The sequence below is a fragment of the Bufo gargarizans genome, chromosome 2 (genome assembly GCF_014858855.1).
Source record: "Bufo gargarizans isolate SCDJY-AF-19 chromosome 2, ASM1485885v1, whole genome shotgun sequence".
In the NCBI taxonomy this organism is placed as follows: Eukaryota; Metazoa; Chordata; class Amphibia; order Anura; family Bufonidae; genus Bufo; species Bufo gargarizans.
In genome coordinates, this window is record NC_058081.1 from 595,109,883 (window position 1) to 595,129,985 (window position 20,103).

General features: G+C 42.4%; 2 protein-coding genes across 10 annotated transcripts in view; one reads left to right on the forward strand and one right to left on the reverse strand.

Annotated features, from left to right (window-relative positions):
* The window catches only part of NADK (NAD kinase), an 81,770-nt gene extending 75,480 nt beyond the window's left edge, over positions 1–6,290 (forward strand). For all 9 annotated transcript variants that reach the window (XM_044281882.1, XM_044281879.1, XM_044281886.1 and 6 more), the window contains 5 exons: positions 494–645; positions 1,071–1,170; positions 1,942–2,099; positions 3,200–3,282; positions 5,668–6,290. In XM_044281882.1, coding sequence (XP_044137817.1) covers positions 494–645; positions 1,071–1,170; positions 1,942–2,099; positions 3,200–3,282; positions 5,668–5,818 — 644 coding nt within the window. In that variant the 3' untranslated portion in view covers positions 5,819–6,290. The remainder of the gene's footprint in view (positions 1–493; positions 646–1,070; positions 1,171–1,941; positions 2,100–3,199; positions 3,283–5,667) is intronic.
* An 11,635-nt stretch (positions 6,291–17,925) lies between these two features.
* The window catches only part of LOC122928731, a 48,499-nt gene continuing 46,321 nt past the window's right edge, over positions 17,926–20,103 (reverse strand). Inside the window, exon 9 of the mRNA XM_044281889.1 lies at positions 17,926–18,802. Coding sequence (XP_044137824.1) covers positions 18,771–18,802 — 32 coding nt within the window. The 3' untranslated portion in view covers positions 17,926–18,770. The remainder of the gene's footprint in view (positions 18,803–20,103) is intronic.

A 20,103-nucleotide genomic window follows, 5' to 3' on the forward strand; every position in this document is an offset into this window, starting at 1 on the left:
GCGCTTACAGGTTGCTTTGTCTTGGCACAAGAAGAGAAAAAGAAACCTTTGTAACCTGTGCTGATCTCTGACAACCTACTCCTTTTTAAAGAGTGTAAATTAGATGTAACGTATGCCATGAGGTTTCATATGTCCTACAGATGAACGTTATCAGTGCAGTGTGTGAATGCTGTTAGGGGACACCTGATAATGGGTGCTTCGATGAATGTATGAGATCCAATTTAGGTCCCATTTGGCTGGCAGAGGGGCTTTTCCGGGTTTGGATGCCCCTTTCAGTAGCTAAAGCTGAGAACGACATCCACAACAAGTCTCATCTGAATTCCATGCTGTAAACAACATTGGTTCTCCCAGCAGAGAGAACCACTGTATATGTAGTTGTCCAAACCCCTTAAGGATTTATGTAGCAGACACTTATTTACCAATGAAAATATAAAACTGGTTTTTGTATCACTATGTGTAAATCTAATATACTTATTAACCTGTTCTTGGCCAGGAAATGCGGCACTTGTCCTTCGCAGCAGGCTAAAAGTGAAGGTGCATAAAGAGTACAAAGAGAAGAAGACCATTGTACAGAATGGCATAGAAGAGAACGGGCTCATTGTGAACCAGCAGGAGAAGGAACATGTCAAACAAACCAAGTACCAGGTGGGGATTTAGACAGATAAGACTGTCCTGTTACTGTGATTTTACGCTAGAACCTACCAGTTGGGTGCAGCAGTGTACGCAGCTAATGTGGTGACTCTAGATGAAACGTTTTGTTGAAAGAAGTTTCACGTAATCTCAATTTTAACATAGTTTCATTCATAATACATTGCTACTAAAGAATCGCTGTGTTCAGCCAAAAGAGACACTAGCACACAAACTGCAAATTTCCTGATCCAAATCTTTGGCACATGGGGCATCTCTTGCAGCTTATTACTAATGAAGTAATGTCCAGTCGCAATATTGTCACACTATGTGCTTCCCTGCAGACCATTAACAGTAAATGATGGCTAGAGATGGTGGCATGTCCTCCCACTTTTGTTGTTACAGTAGAAGTTGTTAAACTTGTCTTCGTCTATGAATTGTAGGTGCTGAATGAAGTGGTGGTGGACAGAGGCCCTTCTTCTTATCTATCCAATGTAGACGTCTTCCTTGATGGACATCTCATCACTACGGTTCAAGGAGATGGTAATATTAAATGAATGTCCACTTCTAATGAACGTTAACCACTGTTACTGACCATATAACCTATTTTTTACTCCATAAGGCACATCTAGGATTTAGAGCAGGGAAATAAGAAAAATAAGACCTCAGATCAGACCCACAATCTTCATCAAACCTGAGATCAGACCCCTATTCCTCATTATACCTCAGATCACACCCCCAATCTTTACAAGACCTGAGATAAGTCTCCCATTCCTCATTAGACCTCAGATCAGACCCCCATTCTTCATCAGATCTCAGATCAAACCCCCATTCTTCATCAGATCTCAGATCAGACCCCCATTCGTTATTAGACCTCTGATCAGGCTGCAATTCATTATTAGACCCCAGATTGGAACCCCATCTGACATAAAATAAATAAATGAACTTACCTTCCACGTTCCTCGTTGCGCTGTGACCTGACCTTGCACTGTGTCAGGTCATAGTGCACTACATCCTGACGCTGTATGCAGTCAGGACACAGTGCAGCGAGGTGAGTACATCCATCACCTGCTTTATTCATTGCTTCGTAACCCTAGTGAGCACTTCCATAATTGAAGCGATCACTATGATTCGCTCTTTTAGACGCACTGTCATTTTTCTACCACTTTTATTGGGGGGGACCTTGTTCAGGTAGCTGTGAATCAGTATTATATATTGTGATATATTATAATTTAATGGCTGCAGTTTATTAGTGATTTTTTTTGTTGTTGCAATTTTTGGTTAATTTCTAGTCTTTAATTTCTCTACCCTCAGGAGTTATTGTGTCCACCCCTACTGGCAGTACCGCCTATGCAGCTGCAGCCGGAGCCTCCATGATTCATCCAAACGTACCAGCTATCATGATCACCCCTATCTGTCCCCACTCTCTATCCTTCCGACCAATAGTGGTACCTGCCGGGGTGGAGTTAAAGGTAGGTTCCTACGCTACACACCTAATAATACCGCTTTCCATAACGTGTGAAGAATATCTTCGGGCAAGTTCCTATTTGCTGTTGATTTCGATACAGATTTGTTCTTAATCCTCACAAACGGAATGCCACACCGAGTATTGCCAGTACTTTGCAATCAAATAATGCCTAGACTGGTTCTAGCTGAAAAACTCCAGTTTAGGGTGGAGGTTTAATCCTGTAATTTCTTGGAGAATTGCCATTGGCGGCAGTGACTTGCTTATCATCACTGTGGTGGTTGTTATATTATTTATTTTTAGTTTTATATTCTGTATATTCCCTCTATTTAATTTATGTGTAATATAATGATGATTGTGCTATTATAGCTACCAATTATAAAAAAAAAAATTGCAGACTTTTAAAAACATTTTTTAACATTCAGTTCAAACAAACCCACTAAATGGTGATGTCCTAACCTTAATGTTAAAAGGGTTATCCAAGAGTAAGACAGACCTCGCAGCGTGGCCGACCCGTGGGGGTGATCACACTTACCTGGTCCCTGTCACTCCTTGTCCAGCACTTCGTCTTCCGGCCTTGCTGAAATCAACATCCGTTGACTGACACATGACTGCTGCAGCCGTCACATGATGCAAGGAAAGCAGGTCACCGCTGTAGCATGTGATTGGCTGCAGTGGTCACAGTTCCCCCTTTTCAGCACAGCAGGGAGAGGAAGAGACCAAACCTAGCGGCGTGGACCAGGTAATGGCAAGGCTTTCGCTTTAAGAAATATAGACTTGAAATGTCGTGTTTGGAATCTGCACTGAAGTTTATTTGGTGCATATAAGCAAATATATCAGTAAGCTGCTAATGCCCACATGTAGGCTTGTTAGAGGAATAGCTCCCTCTAGAGGTGAAAATGTTACAATAATAATTGCAGGGTATTTTGTAGTTCACTGCAGTTTGTGACTAGGACACCTGTTGCTAAAGGGAAGTGATTCAACATGTTGTTATATATGTGATTTCCCTGAGCACAGGGGTCTGCCCCCCTACAAGCACATCCCGGTTGAGATTCTGAGGTCTTTATATGTGTAACCACTTTATAAAGAGATTACGCCTCTTTTCAGATAATGCTTTCACCTGATGCACGGAACACAGCGTGGGTCTCATTTGATGGGAGGAAGAGGCAAGAGGTCTGCCATGGAGACAGGTGAGTGAGGGTTGTACAGACGAAGCAGCGGATGGTAAAGATCTTTACGGACATAAATAAGACCTGGACACTGAGCACTTGACATCATGGAGCTCGTTTTCGCTCTGAAAATCTAGTGACTGGTCCACTTTTAAAGACTATCTGTTAGGCCCCTTTCACACGAGGGAGTTTTCCGTGCGGGCGCAATGCGTGACGTGAACGCATAGCACCCGCACTGAATCCGGACCCATTCATTTCAATGGATCTGTGTACATGAGCAATGTTTTTCACGCATCAGTTCTGCGTTGCGTGAAAATCGCAGCATGTTCTATATTCTGCGTTTTTCACGCAGCCCTGGCCCCATAGAAGTGATTGGGGTTGCAGGAAAAACACATCGCATCCGCAAGCAAGTGTGGATACAATGCTTTTTTTCACTGATGGTTGCTTCTGTTTTTTATCACGCGCGTGAAAAACGCATCAAAACGCATTGCACCCTCGCAGAAAAAACTGAACGCAATCACAGACAAAACTGACTGAACTTGCTTTTGCAAAATGGTGCGAGTTTCACTGAACGCATCCGGACTAAAGCCGTCACGCTCGTGTGAAAGAGGCTAAGACTGTGTTACAGTTAATGGGATAAGTTCCATTAACAATAGGAATAGGAACGAACACTTGTCAATGTAGCCATATACTTCCAGAAGGAATAACAGAGGACAACAGCACGACACAGAGGTCTAAAAATAAAATAATTATTTAATGGGTAGTATGAATATTTATGAAACGGCCATGGCAGGAGAGCTGTTCTGCCCTTATAGGGGCTCAGATGGATGATTTTCCCGTCTGGGTGCTGGACGGGTTTAGACCGGAACATCACCCGGACTGAAAACTGACACGTTAAAATAAATGGGTAATTTCACATGAGCCCCATACCAAGTAAATTGCAGAATGTACCATTTAGCCCAGAGTTTCTCAAGTGAATGGTTCTGCAGACAAAAAAGGCGGCACACAAATGGCAGTCATCAAGCTTCCTGTCATTCATCTGAATAAGCCCTTAAAGGGTTTCTTTTTTTTTTTTTTGATTCAGTATTATTCACCGCTCCCCCAGCAGTATCTGTAAAAGACCTATACTGACCTGCTCCTCAGCTCTCCATTCTGGCAAAGGTGAGGGTCACGTGAGCTACTGCAACCAATGACTGCAGTGACATGTCCCTAAGGCCCCATGCACACGGCCGTGTGCGGGCCGTGGAACCGCGGCCTGGATCCCTCCTGAGAGCAGGAGCGCACTGGTTGCTATGACGCCGTGCGCTCCCTGCTGCCGGCACAGTACAGTAATACACTGGTATAGATCATACCAGTGTATTACTGTATTGCGGCGGCAGCAGGGAGCGCACGGCGTCATAGCAACCAGTGACGCCGTGCGCTCCTGCTCTCAGGAGGGATCCAGGCCGCAGTTCCACGGCCGTGTGCATGGGGCCTTAGTGATAGATGACCCATCAGTGACATGATGATTGGGCTCACGTCACCGCTGGAGGCCAATCTTTGAGCGTAAGTTCACAGACCGGAAGTCCAATGATGGAAGCCCAGATACCACAGGGTGGGGAATTAATAAAAATAAATCCTTGACAACTCCTCCAGAGCTCAGCACCATTGAAGTGAAATTTGAAGTGCTATTTTGAAAGAAAGCAGCCATCTTTTGCTAGTCCTGGAAACCCTTTTAAGGATTACAAGTTATTTATATTTGTAAGCTGCCCCTACCAGTATGTCTTTGGGGTGTAGTACCCGGAGGGAAACCCGTGCAAACACTCCATGCAGATAACCTACAAACCCGATGCAAATGTTGTCCTTGGTCAGATTCGAACCTAGGCCCCCAGCACTGCAAGGCATTCAGCCACCGTGCTCCCCAGTGATCTACGATTACCCCTCTCTACCATCTTCATCACTTTTTCTCGAGCTGCACCTACTTCTCTGGAATGCTCTGCCCCGGAATATCAGGTCAGTTCCCAACTTCCCTACCTTCAGACATGCCTTAAAAACACCTCTTTTCAGGCAGGTTTCTCGTGCTTTCTGAACAGAGTCTTCCCCTTCTCACCCTCCAACTCTTATTCTTCAGACCTGAACTCGATCTTCCGACAGTAATCCCTACACCACTCCTTTTAGTACAAAGATGGCTGGACCACTTTATATAACAGTCAACCACCACTTCCTCATAGATTGTAAGCTCTTGCGAGCAGGGCCCTCACTCCTAGCATTTCAGTTGTATATTAGCCAGTTACGTTGTGATGTCTTGTTTTTTACATGAACCCTCTGAATCGTAAAGCGATGCGGAATATGGTGGTGCTGTATAAATAATGATTATTATTATATATAGGATCTTGCTATTAATCATCCTGTCTCATGTCGTTCCAGTATAAACATCACTACCTCTTGTTATCCCGTCCCTTCCATCTGTTTCCGAGACCCGGTGAATGACTGGTTCGACAGCCTGGCCGAGTGTTTACATTGGAACGTCCGCAAGAAACAAAACCATTTTACAGGTGACGAGGAAGAGGAGTACTAGCAATGGCCGGATTTCAGAGACTCTTTCCAATTAAAGTGATCTATTTTCTTCGAATACGTGCCCCGGTTATGGACTACGATAGACCAAATCATACAAAAGTGCTTTTCTTCAGGCTACCAGCTGCAAAGTACTGGTCAAATCCAACAACCAGCTTCCTTTATTTATCTAAACTCGCGTTTAAGACAGAAGTTTATATTTGTGTTTCTTAATAATGAAACTTAAACCAATAAATGAAATAACCCCTTTTCTGCCAGCACGGCCTGCACTGTATTGTCCTTTATCACAATACAATGGAGGCCGCTCCTGGTGACCATGTGGTTATGTAGAGCTGTTTACATTTTATAATTAACTGTCCCATACCAGAAAAAAAATATTGTAAAATATATTTGTTCTTATATTTTCAGAGCCTATTTTGTGGAATCTGTGATTTACACATTGTACATATATTAAAATATATATGCTCCATTCTTGACCCCATGTACAAACCCCAGCACCTTACTGTGTTCTTCGTGACTGAGCAAGAAAACACGGTTTGTTTCAATAACCTGTAAGATTCTGCTTCTGGCACTGATGGAACCGGTATGAACTGCAAATACTGCCATGAGCTTTCCTTTAGCCCACATGGGGCAGACTGAAGATTTGCTGGCCGAGTCTCCCACCAGAAGTTTAAAGGGGATCCCCATCTCAATGTTTGCGCCATATCATTAGGACATACCACAAATGTCAGATAGGTGCGGCCCCCACTTCTGGAACCTGCTCCTTTCTCTAGAACATGGCCCCTGAAGTGAAGGCAGAGCATGTGCGGTTTTCTCTCCAATTAACTGTTATGGGACCTCCGAGAAGCTTGGCTATTTTTGGAAGCCCCATAGCAGTGAATGGAGAGAGAGACAGACAAGTGCGGCCACTTCTCCATTCACCATTATAGGACTGTTGGAAATGGCCATATCGGAGGGTGGCTGAACATGTATGACTGCTCACGCTTTGCTTCTGAGGTTCCAGTTCTGGAGAGCGGTGTGGGTTCCATCTCTGGGATACGTTCCTCTCTGAAATTTGTGGCATATCCTAGCAATATGCCCCAAATCTTGAGTTGGGAAAACCCTTTTAATGGGGTTCTCTGGGAATTAAGCAAATGAAAATACTTAAATATTACTTTATTATAAATATATTCTCAAATACCTTTCATTATTTATAATGGCTCGTTTTGTCTAGGGTACAATGATTAGGAGAAACAAAATGGCCGCTGTCCTATTAGTACGCACAAAACCTGTCCTTATCACACAGCAGGACAACTTACTTCACAACACTAAGCTAAAGAGCTACCCAACTTCTCCTCTCTGCTCTTCTCATCAGAGATTATGATCCTGAACACAGATTATAAGACATTTAGCTGAATCTCTGTGGGAATGGAGTTCATGAGGAGACATGGAGGACAGACTGTGGTAATGGAGACTGCATACAAGAGCGGCTGCTTATTAGCCACACCTTACCTCCTCCCTTGTACTTAGTCTCCTCATGAACTCCATTCCTACAGAGATTCACCTGAAGATCTTATCGGCTGTATTCAGGATCAAAATCCCTGGCAAATAGGAGAGGAGGATGAGGCAGCTCTATAGCGCAGTGCTGTGAAGTAACTTGTCCTAATCACACAGGAGGACAAGTTTTCTCTGTTCTAATAGGACAGCGACCATTTTATTTCACCTAATGATTGCTCCCTAGACAAAACGAGTCACTATAGCTAATGAAAGGTATTTGGGAATATATTTATAATAATGTAATATATAAGTATTTTCAGTAATTTAATTTAATTCCTGGAGAATGCCTTTACGGTATGGCCACACGTGATTGATTTTCCACAGTAGAACTGCAAATGCAAAATCCGCAGTGTATAAAATATAACCGTAGCAACAAAGTTGAGATTTTAAAAATCCTATGCACACACTGCAGAACATTTCCGCAATGAATCCATATATAATTTAATCTATGGTATGGATTTTATAATAGCAGCATGTAAATTTATGCTGCAGATTTAACCCTTTGCTATGCAGATGGGGAAATCTGCGCAAAACCATAGTATTTGCTTCAAGTTCCACATGAAATACAGCACTTTCTTACTGCTGTGACATTTCAGTAGATAACGCTGTGGAACATTTGCAGCAGACCAATCATGTGTGGACATATCCTAAACGGGCGTTCCAGTTGCCTAGGCGGATGTATGTCTCTGGAAGCCTCCCTTGCAAAGCTTCTTTTGGAGGAGAGGTTTCCAGCGCCAGTCACCAGACCGGCATCATCATTGGAGATGTTAATGAGGTTTTTATACTGTCCATAAAATGGATCTATAAGTGGAGTTACCTGTAGTTAATACATTGTAAGCACTTTTCTTACTATTAGTTTACATCTATGATTGTACATATAAATGATCACATAGGCTTTCTCATCAGCCACTATTGCATCAGATACTTTGACAAATCTGCCTGGTTGCATAGCTTTATTTTTTGTGTAGTCTACTGGTTTTATCTATCTTTTTGAAATTAAGTCCCTGCATCACCAACAGAAGGGGGGCAGTGACTCCATTATTACTGTGCCCACTCAGGAAAGCAAAATAGCTTGGGCAGGCAGAGTTCACTTACTGTATGCAGATTACATACATTACATGATGAGAAATGCTGGCGTTCTAAAGCTCTACATTAGTGCATCCCGGAACTCCACCAAATCACTGCACTGAAACTGGTGAAAACGGTGTCAAAATTTACATACTCATCTTACTTATTTCCCATATTTTATTCATAGCAAATTCACCACATGTGAACATAGACTTAGCAAGCCCTGCTCATCTACATGTTTCATGTGTAGAAGGGCCTTCCAACTCTTCCATGTGCCAAAGGGTTTTTCCAGGGGATTTTTTAAGGGCCACAATCGCTACTCATCTTACTACGTTGCTGCAGTCCCCACCGCTCTCCACTTCCTGGTCCCAGGCTTGGGAATGTCTTGGATTATCTGTCATTCAATCACTGAGTGATCAGTCCAATTCCTTCCCTGTGTCAAGTCTGCAACCAAGAAGTGGAGGACAGCCTTGCAAAGGCAGTGGCAGGGTGGTTGGTGAGGTGAGAAATATTTTTTTTTTTTTTTGGGGAGGAAAAAAAATCCTCTGGAAAAATCCCTTCAAGCTGTGGGCATGGTGTAGGCTCCCATTTCACAGACCACCACTCATGCAGTCTTTTTAAGTCTCTGACATTTCAAAAGATAGATAAAACCAGAGGTTTACGGTAATAGAAATCTGTAAAGCCGGCCATAGTCGTGAGCTAACTGTCGGCTGACTGCTATCCTACCAGAGTACAACTGCTGAATTGATGTCCTATATATTAAAAGCAATTAAAGAAACAGACTGAACCCATTCAGGAATACGAGAGGGTCAGGCCACCACATTAAAGGGGTTATCCCATGACTAATGTAAAAAATGGAAACCAGCTATTGTATAGTACATAATCTCTCTCTAACAAAGCTAGAACCAGCCCTGCACCTCACATGGATCCAGAGATCTTCACATTCATTGCTCTGCTAGATTTATATCAAGCTGACAGCTCAAGGGGAGTGTCTTTTCTGCTGCAGCTCAGGAGGCGTGTCCATGCTCTCCCTATCACAGGTCAGGAGGCGTGTCCATGCTCTCCCTATCTCAGCTCAGGAGGCAGTTGAAGGAAAAAACTGAGCATGTGCGGCCATCTCAGTGATCAGGTCAACCAAATAAAAAACTAATAACAGGTGGTGATTTTATTCAATAACTCAGTGGCTATACTAATTTTTTAATTACATGCAATTACAAAAGTATTCAGATCCAGGTGCTGGTTTGAAAACTGTAGACTATTTTGCATGGGACAACCCCTTTAAGATATACAGCACCTTTATTCTGCCATTAGGAGAGCTTAGCGGGTGACATTACACCCACAACTTGAGCATGATCTTTTTTGCTTTCCACTTCTGATCTGGAGATGCAAAATACTGTACAATTTTTTTTTTCTTCTGACCTGTATTTAAAGACTACAATATGTTGCTATACAGATGGAAGTGGGCAATAGGAAGTTCTACTTGCTGTACAAGACACTTCCTCCCCAGGCTATAGCAGCTTGTTTAGGTCCTTCCCACTATGTGAAGGGATGAAGAACAGAACAAGATGTCTTAATTTTACAATAAGAAAGTGCAAGTTATGTGCCATCTGTGTACTGAGGAGAGGGAGAACTGGCTCATACTGTAAATCAGCTGCTTCTCACAATTAAGTCTTATATGTTATATAGGAAGTGCTGCTCCAGTGTCCAGGTTTCCTGAAGTATGCCATATACATGGTCATCCAGCAGTTTTACATATATTTTGTAGCATATGACATCTATTACAGTTTTACTTGTTTCATTGTTCGTTTTGTTTGTTACTGTTTGTTCTGAACAATCAAGCAACCGGTTCTGTCAGCAAAAAAAAAACTATTGTATCATTTCCTATTTGCATAAAATGTGGACTTTTTGTTACAATTTGTATTGTAAATTCTATTTTGACCTAATGAATCCATTGTTCAACTGCAGTGTCCAAAAATGTAATTGTCAGAACAGCTTCAGGTAGTAACAGTCACATGAGAACGGCGATATTAGCAAAAGACATAAAAAAAAGGCTCTCATGGGGTGAAAAGTGTTGGTTGAATTGAGTCCCGGCGAGCGAAGATGTTGTTCTGGACACGAGTGCGGTCTAGCACTGTCACTCTAAAAGCAGGGGGGCGTCGCTGAAGCGGTGCTCAAATAGTTAATTTGCATAATTTTAAAAGGTAATTTTTCTCTGCAACGATATCACGAACAGACATAAGACAGGTATCATTTTAATTAGGTACCTGAAACCAAACCTGCTCTGTACAGTACTAGAACAAAGTTTTATGCGAATCGACTTCGGATGTTCTATTCGCTCATCCCTAGTGGTGGTCTTGTTGGAAGGTGGACCTATGGCCCAGAGCACTCTGGATCAGGTTTTCATTTAGGATATCTCTGTACTTTGCATTCAGCTTTCCCTTAAAGGGAACCTGTCACCAGGATTTGGGGTATAGAGCTGAGGACATGGGTTGCTAGATTGCCGCTAGCACATCAGCAATACCCAGTCCCCATAGCTCTGTGTGCTTTTATTGTGTAAAAAAAAAACATTTGATACATATGCGAATTAACATGAGTCATATCTTACTTGTGTGACCAAAGAAGAGTCATATTTTCAAGCTCTGACTCGGCTCAGGTTAATTTGCATATGTATCAGATCAGGTTTTTTTTTACACAATAAAAGCACACAGAGCAATGGGGACTGGGCATTGCGGATGTGCAAAAATGGCCCCAGAGAGGGGAGTGTCATTATATTAAAACATAACTTTTAATGTTATCTTACAAATAAAAAATTATGTGACCCACTGTGATACACAAACAAACATATAGGAGAGGACCTAGAATAGTACCCAAAATGCTAGTAGAATAAACAAATCTTCTCCACCTCCCAGCCGCCTGGTAGATTTAGTTGTTGTTTCCCCCAATCATAGAGGATCTACTACACAGGATTACTATATCCTCCTGACCATATAGCATAGGACTACCCCTCCTTTGCAATATCGCACCCCATCATCTAGGGGCAGCAGATGCAAGCTTAAGTGCTTGATCCAGTGTTTTAGCTGCAGGCTACACACCTGCGGTTTGTCTCCGTCTTTTTCCACTTTTGTACCTACTTCCCTGAAGAGTCGACACTGACAGAAACGTGCCACGTCGGGAGGTCATCGGAATTGCTTTCCCTCGCTATTTTATGAGACTTGGGGATCAGGTCCAAGGTACGGACAGGTATCCGGACGGGGTCACCCCTTTCGGGGCGGGTGTTCTGTATAGATGGGCAGAAGAAAAATAGCCCCCTCCCCAATTAGTAGGGTTATACAGGGCCCAGGTCTGCATCTACTATACAGGTACCAAGTAAGATTGCGACTTCCCGTGCGGTTTACATTCAATGTCTCCTGGATATCCTTCCTGGCTGATTCTACTGTCTACAAGGATCTGTTAAGACTGCTCACATCTTTAACTAGGTGGAGCAGCTTTGTTTATTCTACCAGCATTTCGGGTACCATTCTAGGTCCTCTACTATATGTTTGTTTGTGTATCACAGTGGGTCACATAATTTTTATTTGTAAGATGACATTAAAAGTTATGTTTTAATATAATGACACCCCCCCTCTGGGGCCATTTTTTCCTAATTTATATTAGAGTGCTTCTAAAGCCTAAACAGATTGAGCTTTTGTTCATCTTCTGTATTGCGGATGTGCTAGTGGCCATCTAGCAACCCATGTCCTCAGCTCTATACCCAAAATCCCAGTGACAAGTTCCCTTTAACTCGGACTAGTTTCATTGAAAAAAAAAAAAAAAAACAGCCCCACAGCATGATGCTGCCACCACCATGCTTCACTGTAGGGATACTATTGGGCAGGTGATGAGCAATGCCTGGTTTCCTTCAGACATGAATTGTGTCCAAAAAAGTCTAAAAAGCTTGATCTTGGTTTCATTGGACCACAGAATTATGTTTCTCAGTCTGAGAGTCATTTATGTGCTCTTTTGCAAACTCCAGGAAGGCTTGTGTGTGTCTTTTTTACGGAGGAGAGGCTTCTTTCTGGCCACTCTGCCATAAAGCCTATATTGGCAGAATGCTGCAGTGATGGTTGACCTTCTATAGGTTTCTCCCATCTGCACACAGGATCTTTGGAGCTCAGCCAGAGTGACCATTGGGTTCTTGGTAATCCTCCTCCCCATTACTTTAGTTTGTTGGGGCAGCTAGCTCTAGGAAGAGTTCTGGTTGTTTCAAACTTCTTTCATTTAAGAATTATGGAGGCCACTGTGCTCTTGGGAACTTTCAGTGCAGCTAAACATTTATTTGTACCCTTCTCAAGATCTGTGCTTCCAGACAATCCAGTCTCTGAGCTCTACATGCAGTTCTCATCCTCCCCATGGCTCTGATATATATTGTCAGCTGTAAAACCTTATATAGACAGGGGTGTATCTTTCCAAATCATATCCTATCAACTGAATTTCCCGTAGATGGACTCCAATCAAGGTGTAGAAACTTCTTCAAGATGATTAAGAGAAATGGGAGGCCCCCAGAGCTAAATGTGAAGGATCCATGTGAAATTTTAGTTTTTCTTTTTTGAAAAATCTACAAAAATCTCTAAAATTATGTGGTATTGAGACCAGACTAATGGAGGAAAACTTGATTATTAAAAAAAAAAAAAAAAAATTAACCTCAAGGTGGCAACATAAAATGTGAAAAAGGCTGAAGACTTTCCAAACGCACGATATGTATAGAGCTCCTATGCAGGCTTGTATAGCTTCATGATTACAGGCTACTAACAAACCATGTGTAATTTGGTTTGTAACTAGGGATGAGCAAACTTCATGTTTTGAAGTTCCGGTTTGGGTTTAGCCTGAATTCAGTTATGGATTACGTTACCACGGAACATAACTGAATTCTATGACGGAATGCACCACGGAAGCTTTTAGGAGGCATTCCGTCATAATAGTCTACGGGCAGCATAACGGATCCGTTTGGTTTCCGTTATACATGTCCGTCCATGCCCAACAACTGATCAGCAAGGATTCCCAAAAATGTATCAATTACATACGGATGATCTATTCTGATAAGTTGGCAATATTCTAAGAGTTACGGTACTTTCACACAATTTAATAGAGAATGGTGTAATTAGCTAATTTCTAAATCACTTCATTAAAAAAAAATCTGCCTGCATCCACCCTAGTCACCTCACCTCCATCTAATCTGCAGTCCACTGCTTGTTAGGTTAGATCAGTGATGGCTAAACTCCGGCACTGCAGCTGTGGTGAAACTACGACTCCCAGCATGCTCCATTCATTTGTATGGAGTTCTGAGAACAGCCAAGCAAGGGGGCATCTTGGGAGTTGTAGTTTTACCACAGCTGGCGTGCCAGAGGTTAGTCATCACAGGGCTAGGGCAATCTCTAGTAAGACAGTTCGCAGAAATTGGGGGGTGGGGGAGGTGGTCCGAGATAACAGAGCTCCTGATAACGGGGGACATTATAGAGAGGAACTGACATGTAAGGAAGTGAATAAAGTACTTGGGCTGACATATAAACTATCTGTTTAGGTGGTGCAGTCTCTCTGGCACTTCTGTCTAACTCTTACCCTTCCCCCCTCCAAAGATTTTTAAATGACCTGTGTAAAGCTAGATTCACATATATCGTAAGAGGTCCGGCAGGTTGTTTCGGCAAAGAACAGCATACCGGAGCGCTCTGAAACCAGCATTGCTGGACGGTAGCGCAATGCCCACTGGCCCTTATTAATTATAATAGGGTCCGGCGGAGATCCGGCAAATATGCAGTAATATATCTCTTAGGCCTCTTGCACACAAACGTATTTTCTTTCCGTGTCCATTCCGTTTCCCCGTTCCGCTAAAATATAGAACATGTCCTATTCTTGTGCGCTTTACGGACAAGGATAGTACTGTTCTATTAGGGGACAGCTGTTCCGTTCCGCAAAATACGAAATGCACACAGATGTCATCCGTATTTTTTGCGGACTGCAAAATACATACAGTCGTGTGCAAGAGGCCTTACTACTCATGTGAAACTAGTCTAATCTAGGGTTTTTTTTGTTTTTAAATAACTGGGATGATACAGACACATACAGACAGACAATGTAACACCTGCAATACACAAGAAATTTTATTAGAAACATACAGATTGTATAAAAATGTCTGCATATATATCCCAATACATCATACATCCATTGACCATAGTTCAGGCGTTACATTTCTGTTAAAGCTTTGGCAAGTAAAGTCTGTGTAAGGACAATAGTAAACGTAAAGCACAAAGATTACTAATACAAACGAGTGCAAATAAGAAAAATGGAGAAGCCAGGACAGCCAATCAGATTCAAACTACTTTAAAGTGACAGATTTATATATGTAATCTGATTGGTTGCCAACAGTAACAGTATAAGGCCCTACGAAGCAACATGGTTGTGGATAAAAAGCACCTCGACTGGCATGTGGGCACGGTTTGCAAACTGATCGTTAATGGTTGTGCGGTTTATGTGCCTGTTCTATAGGACAAAGAATTACACATAACTTAAAAGGATATGGACATCTTTTGGAGCAATTTTTTATTACTGCATTCCACTTTGGGCTACACATCATTTTTTCAATTGGTCTTTATTAAAAATTTCCAACAGTTTTTCTTTTAAAGCTTTCCATTTCAGAGCTTTTGGAGACTAGCCGGCTGCTCCAGAATGAATCCGTCAATGAGCTGCTCTGATGGCTGGGTCTGTAACCCTTATCTGTAATTTCCTAAGATCACAAACACACAATATAGCTAACATCAGTCTTTATGAGCTGTCAGGAGTTCAGAGAGATGACTGCAGATCCAACCAACAGAGTAGTTCTCTGACAGATTCAGTGTGAAGTAGACAGCCTGAAACTGAAAGCTGTACAAGACATACTGTTGAAATTTTTTAATAAAGAGGTATTAAAAAAGTGATTTTTAGCCCAAAATGAGTAGAATGCAGAAATAATAAATGCCTCCAAATGTGTTCATAGCCTTTAAAGCGTGTGTACACAAAATAAGGTCCTGGAGGAGTAGATGTGTACTTTAGGGGCTGTCGAATCAGTTCTGCCAGACTCCCGAGGTACCAGTTTGCCCAGTTATGCAGCAGCACATCCCTCTTGCCATCCTGCTACCTTAGAAGAGCTGTAATGGTGGCCATATTGCTTTTCACCCAGTTTTCCTAGTTATGACTGAATATTTAACAAACAACACTGAAGAAAAAGATTGAAGGGGTATTGCGGAAACAACAAGTTATTCTCCACGTTAGATCGGTAGGGGAGGTTTTCCCTGTTTGAACATCAGTCATGTGCATGACCATGGCTCCATTCAATCCAGATACATGAGGCCCCCCCATTCTCGTGTTTGGTGAAGGGTCTGTTACCGAAATACTCCTTTCAGGATTTATACCTAGTATAAGGAGGGCTTGTCGCTCTCCTGACATGTATGCTTTAGGAAATGCATGCATTTAACATTAAAACAACTATTCTGGAGCATCATTTCTAAGAATGCTGCATTGTGCTATTCCCCTTGGAAGTGTGAGAACAAACTGACAACTAGGGGTTTACCATTCTGCTTGTCCGTAGCACTGTCCCTCAGAGTCCAATGCGGTCAGCACTGACTGAGCACCCTCAGACTGTGTGAGGACACACCACATTTAAAGCAGGAATGGTAACGCCCACACACTTCCAAGTGGAATTTCAGAGGAACAGCAAGACAAGATTCTCCAGAATTATTTTAGTTGGCATTCAAGTACTTTGGAAGAGATGAGAATATGAAATCATAAATAATAAAATGGTGAGACTTTGTTAAAGCGTACAACACACCGCCACACAGTAAGGGCGGCCATGTTGTCTGCTTACTCAGCCTGCATGAAACAACCTGACCATGAGCATGGCGTCCAGTGGATTAATGGCTGCTTTCCCACTGAATTGTGTCTTACTTTTGTAAATGTCCGCCCCTTCTGTGTGAAGTGTATTTAATGCAGTTTAGTCTATCCTAATAAATAGAAAGAACGCGTATAAAATCCACAGCTAATAGATTAGTGACTGTGTGCTATTAACTATATGGTAACATAAAATATGCCCCTCATAAGCTATGAAGCAGAGGCTGTGCTACGGACCTGCCCCTAATGGTTTCATTTTTGCCAAAACCTCCGCTCCTTGATAGACTGGTTGCCCTGCCTAGCAACCCTCATCTATAAGGCTGCAGTTATCAGGCAGACCCCCACCTATCAGACAATGGGGGCATTTCCTAGCGATATGCCCCCATTGTCTCAGATGGGAATACTACTCCTCTGGGAATTAAGAAAATGAAAATACTACTTTATTATAAATATATTCCCAAATACCTTTCATTAGTGTAGGAGTGTATCCAGAAAAACTACACCGATATAAAAACTATGGTTCTTGAGCCCTTGATTTGGTCACATTACACCTACTAGTGATCAAATGTATGAACACCAGGCTACATCTGAGGAGCTCCAGCTACAAGTTCAGGTTCTTTACCGAAGGAAAATGACTGGAGGACCCAATTCTAAAAGCGTTGTGAACTGACCGGCGGCTGTTTCCCCTCGACAAACAGCTGATCATTGAGGCCCGTTGCTGGAACTCCCGGGCACCAGCAGGGGAAAGCAGCCACTTGGCCTCCACTTTAATCTATATAAAAAAAAATATATAATCTTATTAAAAGGGGTTCTCCGGGAATTAAGAAAATTAAAATTCTTAAATATTACTTTATTATAAATATATTCCCAAATACCTTTCATTAGTTATAATGGCTTGTTTTGTCTCAGAAGCAATCATTAGGAGAAATAAAATGGCCACAGTCCTATTAGTACACACTAAACCTGTCCTAATTACACAGCAGGACAAGTTACTTCACAACACTGAGCTAAAGAGCTGCCTCATCCTCCTCTCTGCTTGTCAGAGATTATGATCCTGAATATAGATAAGATCAGCTGAATCTCTGTAGGAATGGATTTCATGAGGAGACATGAAGTACAGAGAGGAGGGTGGGGATAATGAGCAGCAGCACTGGTATGCAGTCTCCATTACCACAGCCCCACACAGTCTGTCCTGTCCATCCTCTCTGTACTTCATGTCTCCTGATGAACTCTATTCCCACAGAGATTCAGCTGAAGATCATATGTATTCAGACTCATAATCCCTGACAAGTAGAACAGAGAGGAGGCTGAGGCAGCTCTTTAGCTCAGTGGTGTGAAGTAACTTGTCTCGCTGTGTGATTAGGACAGGTTTTGTGATTAATAGGACGGTGGCCATTTTATTTTTTCCTAATGATTTCTCCCTAGACAAAAAGAGCCATTATAACTAATGAAAGGTATTTGAGAATATATTTATAATAAAGTAGTATTTTCATTTTATTAATTCCCAGAGAAGGGGTATTCCCATCTGAGTCAGTGGGGGCATATCGCTAGGAAATGCCCCCATTGTCTGATAGGTGGGGGTCTGCCTGATAACTGCAGCCTTATAGATGAGGGTTGCTAGGCAGGGCAACCAGTCTATCAAGGAGCGGAGGTTTTGGCAAAAATGAAACCATTAGGATGCTTGTGAAGATGGCTTATAGCTGCTTTGTGGTTACAAACTTTCCAATCTAAACTATTTGACCCTGAGAGGTAATAAAGACATTGTAGTTAAACATATATAGAATGCGCAAGCTATACAGTGGAAATGACAGGCGTATATGTAGCAGAGACTTGGTGGTGACAACATTAAAGAGCCTGACTTGGGTTCCCTTTCTCACCTGCATCCTCTCAATGAAAATCTCAAGACAGCCCTCCGTGGGTCAGTAACAGATCTATATTTGTAAGTAACAGAACAGACCACGTTCTATATTTTCCATCACATGACATAGAATTAGCTTATTCTGCATCCTGGCAGATGGACCGACACCACGGTGGCACAGCGACGTCCCCCAGAATGCACTTCAGTGGAGAGCGTTACCATTATATGGGCTGAGCTACAGTAAGCGGATGTAGCAGTTCTGCAAGTACACGGAGGATTAAGTATGTGCTATGTTACATAAAGTATACATGTGGAGATAAGAAACTGCAAAATAAAGTTCAGCTACACTTTAAGGACAGAAATAAAATCCATGGCACGGCTCGGTGCGATCCAGTACGACAAGTGCAGAAAGTGGCCGCAGCAGTGGACAGAAGAATACTCAAGGGTCTGGAGAGAAAAGCCGAAATCTTCCCTTTTACAGACGGCTCTGAAGAGCACAGCGATGCTACACTTCCTCCCATCTCCATAATTGATAGGATTGCAACAGCCCGTCCTGGCCAGTCCTAAGAAAGTCTTCCTATATCATCTTTCAGTGCTTCTAGGAATCAATCCTTCCATAGGAAGAAAACACTGTAAAGGGTTAAAAACAAACACGTGACTACAACTGCACTGGTCAGCAGAAGAACTTAGGCCATTGATGGCTAACCTCCGGCATTTCAGCTGTGGTGAAACTACAACTCCCAGCATGCTCCATTGATTTCTATGGGGTTCTGAGAACAGTCAAGAAAGTGTGCATCTTGGGAGTTGTAGTTTTACCACAGCTGGAGTGCCGGAGGTTAGCCATCACAGGCTTAGGCCATGTTCACACGTCAGTGATTCACGGACAGCACACGTACCCATCCATTTTAATGAGTATTCACACATCCGTGTTTTAGAATCGTCCGTGGTTTTAACACGGAAGGATGCTCTATTTTTGTCCATGTTTAGGGATCCCTCACACCCATTATATAGTCTATGGGTCCGTGAAAAACACAAACGCCATCCGTGTTTCAGGGATCATTTATAGGAGATGCTCGGAAACTTATTTTCAGCTGTGCAGTGCCAGTGGAACGGGTGACATATGGAAAGAAAAAAAACGGACATACAGACCAAACCCTGATTCTTCACAGATGAATCCCTGACCCTCTGATCACAGATTTCCTCACGGACGTGTGACTAAGGCCTTATTCAGGCAATGGTATTTTTTTTTTGCATGAGCGATTCGTGGACATCATGTGGACCACACAAATTAACATGGCTATTCACACATCCGTTTCCTTTAAAGGGGTTCTCCAGGAATGAAGAAAATGCAAATACTTAAATATTACCATTATAAATATATTCCCAAATACCTTTCATTAGCTATAACGGCTCGTTTTGTCAGGAGAAATAAAATGGCCGCAATCCTATTAGTACACTCAGAACTTTTCCTAATCACACAGCAGGACAAGTTAGTTCAGCTGGAATGGAGTTCATGAGGAGACATGAAGTACAGAGAGGATGGACAGGACAGACTGTGGTAATGGAGACTGCATACAAGAGCTGGTGCTCATCAGCCACATCCCCACCTCCTTTCTGTACTTCATGCCTTCTAATGAGCTCCATTCCTACAGAGATGCAGCGGAAGATCTTATCAGCTGTATTCAGGATCATAATCCCTGATAGAGCAGAGAGGAGGATGAGGCAGCTGTTTAGCTCAGTGTTGTGAAGTAACTTGTCCTCCTGTCTGATTAGGACAGGTTTTGTGTGTACTAATAGGATGGAGGCCATTTTATGTCTCCTGATGATTGCTCCCTAGACAAAACAAGCCATTATAACTAATGAACCCCTTTAACATCTGTGTGACCGACCTGAACTCACTGCATATCCTATTCTGGTCCGTATCTGCAGAT